Source organism: Natrix helvetica (assembly GCF_964273705.1).
Source record: "Natrix helvetica genome assembly, chromosome: 3".
In the NCBI taxonomy this organism is placed as follows: Eukaryota; Metazoa; Chordata; class Lepidosauria; order Squamata; family Natricidae; genus Natrix; species Natrix helvetica.
In genome coordinates, this window is record NC_138549.1 from 136,690,727 (window position 1) to 136,705,853 (window position 15,127).

Sequence of the window (15,127 nt, forward strand, 5' to 3'; positions counted from 1 at the left end):
TCTAAAATAATCTTTTTCCTTATTGAATTAAAAAGTTTAACAGTCAATCACCTGTCTATCTAAAGAAAAAGAAGGAACAGGCGTAAAGATAAAAAACAGTTTACATGAGAATGCTCTGTAAAAGCATAGATTAGAAGTAGGTAGTTTGAAATATAATCTTGATAATCAATTGTACTATATATTTCAAAACATAATCTTGCTACATGCATTAAACAAATTACTTTTTGAAGCCATATTTAGAAGTTTTGCCCTGAAGCAGCTTATATCTTATTTTACTTTATGTTATTTATCCAACTTCACTTATTGTAACTTAATCTCACTTTTCTACTCAAAAGCTACGAGGTGTCCTTTGCAATTTATTCCATTGTATCCAATATTCTGTAGCACAGGGTTCTTACCAAAGAGTCATTTTAATTAAGCACAAATCAGACTTCTGTTTATTAAAAAAATACTTTACAGGGGAAAAATTCTATGCATTCCATTGTACTTTTTTAAAAACAAATAGCTTTGACAGTGATACGCTTGTACAGTCACCTACCAAAAGAAATGCACTGTGTCAAAGGATTATTCACAGAGAGGGATAAAAGTTTCCCATCAGTTTACACTATTATAAAAACTTCTTTAAAACACTTGCTAAAATGTCAATAAATATACTAAGGCCACACAAAGCCAAACAAAAACAAAAACAGTCTTCCAGGCAATTGTACATATCCTTTATATGCAAAGACCTCAGATTATTAAAACCACAGAAAAATATCTTAGCTGCCAATCTAAACTGAATTTAATCACAAAACACTACACAAATCTATTTTATACAACATGTAAAGATAAGTATTTGCTTAGACAGAATTGAAAGTGCTAGATTAAGAGAAGCCCCTTATCAACTACATGTGCTGTTGGGTCCTAAAAATATTATGTATATCAATGGAAGGCCATAACATTATTGGAAATTTGTTTATTGGACCAACATATAGTTTATCCACATTACAAAAATTTAGGAGCTGAAGGATAAATATCCTTATTCATAGCAACCTTCAAACACAACCAATATGGCTATAAATAGCATTTGTAAGGAAATAAGAGTGCTATCCCACCAACAGTAAACACATTTAGAGTTCCACTGATTTCAATGGAGAATTAAGCACCTGCTTATCTCCCATTCAAAATAAATAGGACTTATAGGTGCTTAACTTTGGCTGGATTGTGCCACAAGTGAAGATAATTTACCACCCAGAATAAATTCCAAGCATATGAATGGCAGCATGAGAGGAAAAAAAGTTATATGCATCTTGGGGCTCTGACTATAAACTTTCTTGTCTCTGGACAAATGTTACACCCTCAAAAATAGGAAAACAGATAATGAGCCCTTTTATTATATGGTAAAATGTGTAATGGAAGTATTCCTTAATTTCACATGAAACCTCCATATGTTCCATCTTCATGGAAGAGAACATATCCATTATATACACATTACTTCATGTTCAGAAATATGTGAAGGAGGATGTGAAATATTTAGTTCACTTAAATGTTAATTTTGCTTTTATTGATTTGCTAAATGAATCAGTAGCCCAATACAATCTTTCTTGAATACATATTATTTTTCATTGGTATTTAAAAAGAAATAGATTTTTAGTAAAACAAAAGAAATTTCCCAGCTTTCAACTTAGAGCTGCTCAGGATCTTTAAATAAGAACCTTTGTGGATCTGCTAATGGCATTTAAAAGATAGAATATAATGAATGCTTAACTAGTATTCAACAATTATATAGATTAGAAATGAATTTATTCCCAAATTGTCCACTACTAATAAAATAAATGTAAAGATTTTTCTGCCTTTAATCTTCATTTGATTTTGTAATTATATAATGTCCACATATTTTGCAATTTATAAAATAAGATTTCTTGTCAGGTTCAAGTGAAATCTCTTTGCAAAGCAACTATGAATTAAAGTATCAATTACTCTGGCAAGATCATTTTTTTGAATTCATCACATCAGCACAAATCACTCCCAACATCTTCCTGAGACATTAATTTTCATCTCTTTTCTACTTCAAGAGCAAATATTATGTTCTCAAACAAAATCATTAAGACAAACCATTCTGTCACTCACTTTTTCAGGTCTATTTTGATTATTTTTCACTCAAGTGTTTGTATTGGTCTTTCTTACTCTAGAATATACATGGATTGGTACATCAGTTGTGCTTTTGATTAACTTTTTCTATAAGAAGAATCTAAACCACCGAGCCAGAGTGAGATGCATGCATTCAGGCTTTCTGACTAAGCCTTCATCCTACTCCTGAAAAAGCTTAAATTCTGAATCTCAGGAGTTTCTAGGAAAAACAGTCTAGCAGTATGAGGTGAGCTACAGGCATAAAGAGAAATAAGCAGAGTCCTGGCAGATACACCAAAATTCATGCTCAGACATCTTTGGTATTTGCTAGGGAATGCAGTAATAGTGACAATTCATATTTACTAACTATTGTAAAGATGTGGCCAAATTAATTGCAGTAAAGATGATATTATTAAATTAAAATAGGTGACTGAAAATATATTTGATGGTTGAAATGTAAGTCAGTGAATACATTTATACATAATACCATAAAAGTTTGACACAAAACTCTTTTGAATTGGAAAAACGTGAGATGCTGCTTCAGAATCATTCATTTAATCTTCTTAATCTTTCAGGAATGACAAAAGTCATGAATGTTCATTTCACATACCTTTAGTAGGTTGTTTCTTAATTTAAAAAAGGCTTGTAAGCCTATTGCTATAATGTGATGCACACAAAAAACCCTTTAAGGTTATTGAACTGGATCCAGAACTGTGCACAATAGGAGTTCACATTGAAAAAAAATGGGTATTGGTAATTTTTGCCAATTCTTTTCCTCCCCTCCCCTAATGAAGAAGTGCTCTGGAGAGTTGGGAAACTTTTTTCCTCTAGCTGAATGCGTTCTCTGAATCCTGGTTCCCTCTGTCAATAGAAAAACCTCATTCTGCTCTCAAAGGAGCAAGTTGAGATTCCAACTACTATTTTCATCTTGCTCTGTGTCTTTTTCTAATGTCCATTACTAGATTGTAGAATTTGAAACAATTTTCTAATGTATATTTCAAAACAGGATATGAAGTAATAAACAGTTTTTCATTAAATTATTTTTTAAATCCAACTCCTGAGTGATCATACAGTACACAGTGCAACTCAATGCAGTTGAAATATTCAAGTGACAATTCTGGCATTGTATTTGTTATTTATATAACTTTAACTGTGGGGTAATTCATGTTTGGAAGACAAGGAAAATTAGTGGAAGAAAAATGCAAAAATATAGAGTTGGTGAAACATAAATGAATTACTGAAGCCCATATTGTCTATGAAGAATTTTACTTAGGACAGCCAGCTACAGCTTTTGAAAATTCTTCTGGATAACTGCAAAAAAATGTAAAAAGCCAGAGTACCAGGGGTGGGTTCCTGCCAGTTCTAACCTCTTCTATAGAAGAGGTTCCACAAATCTACAGTACCGTTTAGAACCGGTTCCAGCTCCTGCCCCCTGCCCATTCGCACATCATCAAGATGAAGAACGAGAGGAGGAAGTCTGGGAGTTGAAGTCCACAAGCCTTAAAGCTGTCAAGTTTGAACACCCCAGGATTTTTTTCTAAAGGGTTAGGGGTTCAAGGGTCTTGTAACTTGACAGCTTTAAGACTTGCACACTTCAATGCCAGAGTTCCTGAGCCAACATGACTGGAGGAGGAATTCTGGGAGTTGAAGTTCACAAGTCTTAAAGCTGTCAAGTTTGAACACCCCCAGGATTTTTTTCTAAAGGGTTAGGGGTGCAAGGGTCTTGCAACTTGAGAGCTTTAAGACTTGCGTGCTTCAAATGCCAGAGTTTCTGAGCCAATATTTTGGTTGCTAAGCAAGTGTTGTTAAGTGAGTTTCACCATTTTACAAGTTGACCACACCCACCCAATCACATGACTGCTAAGCCACTCCCACTCGGTCACATGGCCAGCAAGCCACTCCCACAAAGCAGGCCATACCTACAGAAGAGGTTCTAAAAAAGTTTGAAACCCACCACTGCAGAGTACACAGAGGTTTTCTGAACCAGTATTGGTCAATCTAGAATTTTTCATTAAAAGCTACGCTCCTGTAAAAGAACTCACTACCTTTTGTAAAAAGGTTTCAATCTAAACACTTTATTTACACAGATTACTTAGAAAGTCCCTACCACTTCAGTATGGAAATTCAATTTGTTGAAAAATTTTCTACTTGTCTTCAGGACTGCACCAATGTCAATACATAAACGTGTATATATCAGGAGTAATACAAGTTCTATCTAAATACTGCAAAGTTTTCTGATTATTTTGCTATTTGTTTAAAACGGTGTCCTCTTTACTGAGGTGCTAATAAGCTTATATTATAATCTACACAAAACAATATTGCACAAAGTAATTGCTATTACAAACATACGAATATTTGTATTTTCCCCACAACTGCTTTCTTGACTTGCATTGGTGTAGCGATCCTATTCTCTCTTCTACATTAAAAAACAGATTTTAAAATACAAATAAATTTTGATTAAATCGTGATGAAGTCAGATCCTACATATGAGGGGGCCAATATAATGAATAAAAGCTGAATCTACTTAATGCTGAGAAATATTGAAGGAATGCTAAATAATATCAGCCAATTTTACTGAATATACTAACATGTGCTGTTTAATCTTCCAATATAGCATTAAGGAATCCAAGAATTACTTGCAAAAGTAGCAATCCATATATGATTATGTGACAGTTTATTGTGAATCAGTTATATATAATTTCAAAGAATAGAGGAGATATAGGCCTGCCTTATTATATTAAGTGCCTCAATGCGAAGGAGTTAATGGTTTCCCTCTAAGATGCCTACTGTGAATTAAACAAGCCACCAAGTTGGTTTAAATATTGTAAAGCCTTAAAGTGCTCAAAGATAGCAGTTTCATCAAAGAGACTGCTAACAATTACTTTCATTAGACACTAGTGTATTAAGTTATGCAGTTCGGAAAGATATTAAAAAAATATTCCAATATACATTAAAAGCAGAGGACCACGAAAGAGCTGTATCAATAATTTCATTTCAACAAGTTCATACACTCTGCAACTAATCTCATACATCAACTTCTTACTGAATGTCTTCTTAAGCAATTAAGGGTTAATCTACACTGCTGGTAACTTGAGCTTCCTCCAGGCTTTCAAACTCTCTCACACATACAAATGTCATTGATCATTAAAAGTGCTGTGCTTTCTCTTTCATTCAAGCAATTAATTGAATGGGAGGGAGAGTCACTTTGTGAATCTGCCACAGAAACCATCCCTTTTATGGTGAAAGCTAAAGATAAAATAGATGAAAAGTTATCAGACTTATCAAGTGTTAAATACTTGATATTTCTGAAGGAAAACTATTGAGATGTTGAATTATTTACCTCATCCCTTAAAAAAAGAAATGCAAAAAGTTGTAGTCCACTACTACATGCTGTACTAAGGGAATAAAATACAACTCTAACTTTGCATAATCTGTGTAAAAAAGATACGCTTGACATTTTGGAATGTCACCTTTCTTTATAGAATTATAGGCAAGTTTTCTCCAATAAAACATAACCCAGTTATAAAACTATAACTTCACATCAAAATTTTAAAAAGCTGTTTAAAAATGTATGATTATGTACATATCAGACAAGAAAGAGTAAATGATCCTTCTGTGGATTGTGTTGCTGATCTGATTCTAGTTTTAAAAGCTGGAAGGGGCAAACCAGCTAATCTTGTTGCAGAACAGGTCATGACAGGGATGAAAACAGTGATGGTGATGCTACTGTCGCAGTCTGTACTTCTCTTTCTTCTTCAGACTCTTTTTTCATAAGTACACATTGGTCTTCACCTTCCAGTTTCACCGTGTCCATATTTGAAATGTTTTCCATACACTGAGAATCCTCTGCTCCAGGATAGTATTGTTTGAGTCTTATATGCCAAGCTAAACTGCAGACAGCTGACACTGTCTTGAACTGATGAATGACATTTCTAGGGATGAAATAGATGTCATTGTCACATAGCTGGATTCTGGCATAACGAATCCCTTCTCGTCTCATTTGGTTTAGCTTAGCTTCGTCAACCCATTGAACACACTGAAGAGGGGAAAAGAAATAACTATGAGTAAGATAAAAATTGTATTTTTGGTGCTGTGTATATATGTCATAAAGACTGTTGGTTGTGATGAAGTCAACATGAAGTCTAAATGACACATATTCCATGAACCATATACTGAAACTACTGCTATGCTAATAGAACAAATAAAGGAAATTACCATTCTAATAGGAGGCAATCAATCAATTTGGAATGTTAACGAACAATTATAACCACATTTTGTATTGAGTGGGACCAAGTTAAAGATTAAAAAACTTTAATCTTAAATTTCACCCAAGTATGACAATGCTTTTTTGGCCTTATCACAATGAACATCTAAGCATGTCTATAAAACCAGATATTCTGTTCAGTATTTAGCTATATCTTGCTTTTCAAAACAGTTTAGAATACCACACAAATAAATAAAATAAAAATATCTTAAAACATAGCAAAAATCTATTTAAAACAGCAAATACAGGTGAACCTCAAAAAATTAGAAAATCGTGCAAAAGTTCATTTATTTCAGTAATGCAACTTAAAAGGTGAAACTAATATATGAGATAAGACTCATTACATGAAAAGCAAGATAGTTCAAGCTGTGATTTGTCATAATTGTGATTATTATGGCTTACAGCTCATGAAAACCCCAAATCCACCATCTCAGAAAATTAGAATATTACATGCAATCAATAAAACAAAGATTGTACATAGAACAATATTGGACCTCTGAAAAGTATAAGCAAGCATATGAAATCAGTAACTTGGTTTGGGCCCCTTTTGCAGCAATTACTGCCTCAATACGGCGTGGCATGGAAGCTATCAGCCTGTGGCACTGCTGAGGTGTTAAGGAAGACGAGGATGCTTCAATAGCGGCCTTCAGCTCTTCGGTCTCAGGTCTCTCATCTTTCTCTCGGCAATGCCCCACAGATTCTCTATGGGGTTCAGGTCAGACGAGTTTGCTGGCTAATCAAGTATAGTAATCCCACAGTCATTGAACCAGGTTTTGGTGCTTTTGGCAGTGTGGGCAGTTGAAAAATGAAGTCAGCATCCCCATAAAGCTCGTCTGCGGAAGGAAGCATGAAGTGCTCCAAAATCTCCTGGTAGACGGTTGCGTTGATCCTGGTCTTAATGAAGCACAGTGGTCCAAAGGCCTCTTTTCTGATGAGAGCAACTTTTGCCAGAAGCACCAAAAACTGGTTCAATGACCGTGGGATTACTGTGTTTGATTGGCCTCTCTATTCTTCCTCCATACTCTGGGTCCTTGGTTTCCAATTGAGATGCAAAAGTTGCCCTCATCAGAAAAGAGGACTTTGGACCACTGAGCTTCATTAATTTTCTGAGATGGTGGATTTGGGGTTTTCATGAGCTGTAAGCCATAATCATCATAATTATGACAAATCATGGCTTGATCTATCTTGCTTTGCATGTAATGAGTCTTATCTCATATATTAGTTTCACCTTTTAAGTTGCCTTACTGAAATAAATAAACTTTTGCATGATATTCTAATTTTTCAAGTTTCACCTGTATTTAAATATATGTCTTCTGAAATCAATATGTTTTGAAGCCTGAACCAAGCTTAAGAAATCTTGTGTCTACTATTCATACTAGTTCAATCTTTGCTGAAAAATAATGGACAAGTTTACGGATAAAAGTCCAGGCAAAACCTGTCTTATTCACAAACAACTGCTGGCTTCTTTTCTTGGGAAGGAAACAACAAGGATTTTTTTCAAGAGGATGGGGTTGTACTAGTTTGAGGAACTTTGTTTCTCTTTAAAGAAACATTACCTAATCTACCTCCCAACCCCCACTTACTTTATGCATTTCAAGCATGTGTATGTTATTCTGGAGACTTTATTTCATAATCAATGAACAATAGAGAAAACTTTCAGGAAAAAATTAACAGCATTTTAATTGGAAATAATATATATAGCACACTAAAAGACTACCTGTGATACTGGAGGTTCATGCAGATCCAACTGAAGTCTTTGAACTACATCAGTAAAATCTTCAGCATGAAAACAAACAACATCTTTGGTTATACGAGGCTGGTCACTCCTGAAGAAATGAAGATTGTAAAAATATGTTTGAAAATATTAGTTAAACTTTGAAAATTCCATATATTCAATAGCAAAACAATGTACCTCCTCTCTCATTTTGATGGTCAACCTCTAGGAAATATTTCCTTTTTAGCTATATATTATGGGAAATGTAAATTTATGTACTTTGTAATTTGGATTTTAAGAATTTATAGCAAAAATGCCTTGTAACAAAAACATTATTATAATGTACATTCTGTTAAAAATCAACACAATACCCGCTCTTACCATTCACCAAACTGCACAGCTTTTAAAACTCCAACAGCAGCTGTACTCTGCCAATCAAACCCTTGCCCAACATGATCAGCATGCGCTCTTGTTCTGTCTTCAAAGAGAATTTCACGGGGTTCACTGGTCCGAGGTAGATACTGGAGATTTTTTATTTCATTCATAGATCTATGAAATGAAATGAAAAAGAATTTAATTATTAAATGTATAAGGGGATATACAAAAAAATGTCATAAAAACAGAAAATCAGCTATTCTAACTTTTCTACATCATTATACAGGCACTACTTTGATAAGTGGTAATTTAATTCTAATATCAAATGCAATATAAATTAAAATGGAAAACAGTAAAAGATGGAAGGCATAACAGTAAAAGGCCACTTTTAAAAAAGTTTATGCAGATGTTATATACCAGGGATTATTCTAAGCACTATTAGTAGGCCTTTTGAAAGAAAAATGCTGCAGATAACTTCAACTTTTTCACAGCTTAAATATAATACACAGACAACAAATGCTTACATCGCAGAAATTCAATGAACTTAAAAGTTGGCAGTGTGCAGCCTTCCAGAACCTTCACCGGGACTGATGCAAATTGAGAGTTCAAAGGCACCAGGGGAACCCACACTAGAATGCTATGCACAGTGCCTTGAGCTCCTGAAGTAAAGACAGGATATCAAACTAACTAATAATGTAACAATGTGCAGCTATGACACAGTCTTCATTGTCTTGCTCTTACAACACTAATGATTTCCTACAGTTCAATATCATTTTAATGTTTTACCCCAATATAGCAGTATATGACAGTAGCTATAAGTAGCAGAATGGAAATATATTTTAAATCAAATAAAGTTTATATTAGGTGCACTGAACTGGAAGCTGTTGTTTTAATTTATGTAGATATCCCATAAATATCTATTGCATTGCCTAACATAAACTTGCATCCTGGTAGTTTATCATGCAATGTATGATACTGACAGAGGGGAAAGGAGTGGCACCATTACAAAAAATATGTACAAAATTATCACGACGACTTAAGCTATATTGGAAGGGAAGTTTAATATTACATATATGTCAACTAAGTTTCAGAAATTGTCAGAATAATAAACAGCCAATTTTGCTGATGAGATCAATTCAATTAAAATTTAGAGGTACAAATCCCCCCCAGCTATAAAGATTACCTGCGCCTTTTGAATGGTGACTTTGGCATATCAGCTGTTGGGATCATCTGTTCACCAGGTCTAACCCACATAATGGGCCCATCATCACTTTGTGACCTACATTGAAGTCTGAGACTCGAAAGAGTACCCCAAGGCAAAGTCATCTGAATATCACAAAAGAAAACAAGTCAGCTAGCAACATGATGTGCTTTGGATATCTTATGAACAGATGATCAATTTCTTCATTAAACTATAATTTTTACACAGTCAATAAGAATTTTATGTTTTCAGTATAATTTATTTCTGTCATGCAACAAAATTAGACAAAAATCACCAATTTCCTGATTAACTATTCTCTTAATGTTTAATAATGCTTTATCACTTTTTATTCTACCACCAATGCAGTGCTAACATTAGTTAAAACTTAAATCAGCAAAAGAAGAAGCAAACTTTAATACTTACTCTAAGAAATGGAGATTCTTCTAACATATCAAGAAATTCTGGAAAATAATCTCCAACTTCTTCATCTACTGCTCCAACAAGACTGATCTGCCTCATCGGACCTGCCCTGTAAGTTCCACAGCAGTATGTTCGACTGACCTTTTAGAGAAAAAAATAAAACTATTTATCCCACAGCATTAAAGTAATTATAAATTTCCTGTGAAATCAAAAATATTAGCACTGATCATATACAGAACATACAAATATCTGAGCTTGAAACTCCCCTCTCCTATTATTCACAGGGGGAGTGCAACAAATACAAACATTACTCTGCTTAATCAAAGAATGACCGTTGGCTTACTTGAATGGTCGTTTTCTAGGCGCTGTGGGAATGACCAAGCATGGGTTAACTTCAGCTTCCTGCCCAAGGACTGAGTTCAAAGTTTGTGTAGCCACGCCTCCTGCTCCCTTTACTCAGTTTAAAAAATGAAGGGATTAGACTATAAAGATGCTGTAAATAATAACGGTTATGCCCATGGAGGTGATAGGTCATGCATCTGCAGCGACCCCAGGGCAGGGTTGGACACTCCCACAGCGCCTAGAGAACGACCATTCAGGTAAATCAACAGTCATTCTCCTAGGCGCTGCTTGGAGTGTCCAAGCATGGGACATACCCAAGCTATGTAATCCCAGGGTGGGAAGAAGGAATGTCTTGGTTAGTTGGAGCCACAAGGACCCGCTTTAAGACTCTCCTGCCGAACGAAGCCTCAGCAGACGCGAAAAAGTCCAATCTGTAATTCCGAATGAACGGAGACAGTGAGGACCAAGTAGCTGCCCTGCAAATCTCCTCGATAGGTGCTTGCGTGGCCCAAGCGGCCATAGTTGCAGCGCTCCTTGTGGAATGTGCCATTATACGATGAGGAATAGGCTTGGCTTGATGTTTATAAGCTAACTTAAAGCAGGCGCGTAGCCAACGTCCTATGGTAGAAGATGATACCTTCCTGCCCATGGAGATCAGCTGAGGATATGAAGAACGATTCCGACCTGCGAAAGATGGCACAAATCCTCTTCTTGCATACCCGCACTGCATGGCGCACGTCCAATTTGTGCCAGGTGCGCTCCCTGGGATGTCTGGGGTGCGGGCAGAAGTCGGGCAGGATGACCTCCTGAGAGTCCTATGAAATAAGGTATTAATTTTTGGGAGAAAAGCTGGATCCAATCACAGAATGACTCTGTCCGAATATATAATGCAAAGGTCCTCCCTAACTGAGAGCGCTGCCAACTCAGAAATTCTGCGTGCTGAGGTGATGGCTATGAGAAAGGCAGTTTTAAATGACAAAACTCGCTGGCTAATGGAGTGAATTGGTTTGAATGGCACCGATGTTAGGGTATGCAGGACAATTGATAGATTCCAAGTAGGGTATCAGTGTCCAGTCGGGAGGCGTAGGTTGGTGGCCCGCTTCAGGAAATTGAACACACTTGGGTGTCTGCTGAGTGGTTGAAAAGAGTCTCTTGACAAAATGGTGTCTAGAGCAGCCGTCTGTCTCCGAAGAGTATTAAGGGCGAGGCCCTTGTCCAACCCCTCCTGGAGAAAATCCAGGATTTGTGGAATGGTCGCCGCTGTGGCAATGATGTGATGGGACTGACACCAGGAGGAAAACATAGTCCATGTTGCATCATAGATCTGCACCGTAGAAAGTCGCCGGGACGCCTAGATCATGCGGATGACCTTGTCAGAGAAGTTGTCCTGTCTCAGGAGGTCCCCCTCAAGTACCAAATGGCCAATTGGAGCCATTGAGGATCAGGATGCGGAATGGCCCCTTGGCTGAGGGAGATTTGCTCCTGAGGTATGTGCCAGTGTTTGGATACTGACAGGCTGACAAGGTCGGCGAACCAGGACCTCCTTGGCCAATGCAGGGCGACTAGTAGTACTTCGGCACCCTCCAACAAGATCTTCCTGATCACCTGAGGTATCAGGGGGAGAGGTAGAAAGGCGTATAATAGGCCAGGAAGCCAGCGGCATCGAAGAGCATCCGTCCCTTTTGCGCCGGAACATTAGAATCTTGAGAAGAACCGGGGGAGGTGAGTGTTTGCTGGACTGGCAAACAGGTCTACCATCGGAAGGCCGAGCCTCTTGGTCAATTGGTGAAACAGAGATGGATGAAGCCGCCATTCCGGGTTGCTGATGGTCTTCTGCTTAGCCAGTCCGCTGTCACATTCTCCTCCCCCAAGGTGTGGTCCGCTCTCAATGATTCGAGGTGACACTCTGCCCATTTCCCTAGGGCAGTGGTGGGCAACCTTTTTTTTCAACTGAGCCAAATCTCGCCAAAACCACGATTGAAATTTATTTTGAGAGCCACATTTTTAAAACCGAAAATACATAGGATGGTACACTGTTTTTAGTTTCAATAAACTCTGGCATTTGAAGCATGGAAGTTTTAAAGCTGTTAAGTTACAAGATCCTTGCATCCCTAACCCTTTAGGGAAAAAAAACCAAGGGGTCTTCAAACCTGACAGCTTTAAGACTTGTAGACTTCAACTCCCAGAATTCCTCCTCCAGTCATGTTGGCTCAGGAACTCTGGCATTGAAGCATGCAAGTCTTAAAGCTGTCAAGTTACAAGACCCTTGCACCCCCAACCCTTTAGAAAAAAAAACCAGGGTCTTCAAACCTGACAGCTTGAAGACTTGTGGACTTCAACTCCAAGAATTCTGAGAATTGAAGTCCACCAAGGGCATCAATCATATTAGCCCAGGGATCTGCAAAATTGGCTCTTAAGACTGGTGGACTTCAACTCCCAGAATTCTGAGAATTGAAGTCCACCAGTCTTAAAACAGCCAATTGTTACCTCTTAAAACTCCCCCATTGGTGGAGCCCCAAGAAGCGAGGAGGCAGAAAAAGAAACGGAGGCTAAGGAGCTTCCCCCCGCCCCCTCCCAGCAAAAATCTAACCGGGGAGCCAGGCGGGCAGTAGCAAATTAGCCAATCACGCACGCGTGTGGCTCACGAGCAGCGGCTTGCCGACCACTGCCCTAGGGCTTCCACCTCCGACATCAGGGCTCTCAATCAAGTCTTGCCTGGTGGTTGACATAGGCCTTGGTGGCAATGCTGTCCGTCAGTATTAAGATGTGGAATCCTTCGATGAAGTGATGGAAGTGGCACAGGTCTAGCCTGGTGGCTCTGAGCTCCAGCCAATTTTTGTTGTGGGCGAGCTCCGCCTGTGACCATCTGCCCTGCGCCACATGAGTCTGCATATGGGCGCCCCAGCCATACAAGCTGGCATCCGTTGTTATGACCAGGCGCTTTGGTTCCTTGAAAAGGGACCCCCTCTTCAGAGCTGCAGACTGCCACTACAAGAGCAACCGGAGAACGCTCACCACCCTCTTGGAGTTGCTGGCCTTGCGTCGTTGAAATGGGTGAAGGAACCACTGAAGATCCCATGCATCCAGCCGTGCCCATGCACGAGATCAGTTTCCCCAGCAGCTGGGATAAATTGATGAAAGGTGCTGACTTGGACCTCCGGATCTGACTCACAAGGGATGTGATGTTGTCCATTCGCTCCTGTGTGAGGAACAGTTGGCAGGTCCTTGAGTCGATTATTGTCCTCAGATGCTGGATTCTAGAGGTTGGCTTCAGGTGGCTCTTTTCCAGATTGACGGAGAAGTCGTGTTGTTCAAGCGTGTGGATGGTGACGCTGAGATCCCGACATGCCTGCTCCCTGGATGATGACATCAACGGGATGTTATCCAGATAACAAACAAGTCTCACTGGATGAGATCGGAGATGTGCAGCGACAGCGGTCCGAAGCTTGGTAAATGTCCTGGGGGCCGATGATAGGCCGAAGGGAAGAGCCTTGTACTGATAATGCTGGTCTGCAAATTGAAACCTCAAACGATGTGCTGGATGAATAGGAACGTGCAGGTACGCCTCCTTCAGGTCGATTGACGTCAGAAAGTCACCCTGCCTGATGCAACCCAATATAGTCTGAAGTGATTGCATCTTGAAGCGCTTGTACACCAGATGAATGTTGAGTTTCTTGAGATCCAGTATGGCTCTCACCCCTCCCGAGGACTTTGGGACCAGGAAAAGGATGGAGCAGAATCCCCTCCATTCCTGGCCCACCTGCTCGATGGCCACTATGTCCAGCAGATGCCTGATCTCTGCCTGCATTAGCTGACGTTTGTGAGCTGACTTGGGGAATGGGCAACGGACAAATGTCCGTGGAGAGTCTGAGAGGAAGTCTAGGGTGAGACCGTGACGGACTGTGTTCAAAACCCAGGTGTCCATCGTTGTCACCTCCCACTGGTTGGCGTATAGTTGTAACCGGCCGCCTATGAGAGGAGACCAGTGACGGTCACTTATTTCTATGAAAGGTGTCGTTGGAACACCCCCCTCGGAAGGACCTGCAACTACCCTGTTGTCTATTTTTGTCCCTGTACATTACCCTGTCCTGGGTACGACCCTGCATCTGGGAATAGGAACGGTTAAATCCTCCAGAAGAGGCTGGAGGGTCTGCGTTCCAAAAGGGCTGCCTGCAGAAAAAGGAGTGACCTTTGCAGTCAGACCTCTTGGTAACGGTCGGTAGAACCTTGTGTTTATCCTTAGATTCTATTAAGACCGAATCCAAGGCCTCTCCAAAGAGCTTTCCCCCTTTGAAGGAAGCGGAAACGAGCTTCCACTTGGCCTTGAGGAAAATTTGGTGGCATTAAGGGAAGTGTCAGCTGAGTATTCAACTGCATCTGGGAATAGGAACGGTTAAATCTTCCAGAAGAGGCTGGAGGATTTTATTGACACCCTGGCGCAGTCTGGTGTCATTCTCTGGCAATTTAGATTGCAGCTTACGGAGCCAGAAAAGGGATGCCCTACTGAAATAAGAGGATGAAGAAGAGGCCCTCATGGCCCATGCGGTGGCCTGATGGGTCTTATGGCAGTTCTTTTTCTCCCTCTTGTCCTCTGCTTTAAGTCCTTCCAGCAGGTCAGCTGGAAGAACAGAATTGGAAGTCAAAGCCACTATGGGATCATCTACCAGAGGAAGCTTCAAGAGATCCTCAATGCTGCTTTCCA

At 39.2% G+C, this 15,127-nt stretch overlaps 1 protein-coding gene across 1 annotated transcript in view; it reads right to left on the bottom strand.

The window, feature by feature from the left end:
* Positions 1 to 408: 408 nt before the first annotated feature.
* The window catches only part of RSBN1 (round spermatid basic protein 1), a 28,595-nt gene continuing 13,876 nt past the window's right edge, over positions 409 to 15,127 (bottom strand). Inside the window, exons 3-7 of the mRNA XM_081947444.1 lie at positions 10,087 to 10,224; positions 9,646 to 9,788; positions 8,469 to 8,636; positions 8,091 to 8,199; positions 409 to 6,145 (exon numbers count right to left, since the gene is read on the bottom strand). Of these exons, the coding sequence (XP_081803570.1) occupies positions 5,801 to 6,145; positions 8,091 to 8,199; positions 8,469 to 8,636; positions 9,646 to 9,788; positions 10,087 to 10,224 (903 nt within the window). The 3' untranslated portion in view covers positions 409 to 5,800. The remainder of the gene's footprint in view (positions 6,146 to 8,090; positions 8,200 to 8,468; positions 8,637 to 9,645; positions 9,789 to 10,086; positions 10,225 to 15,127) is intronic.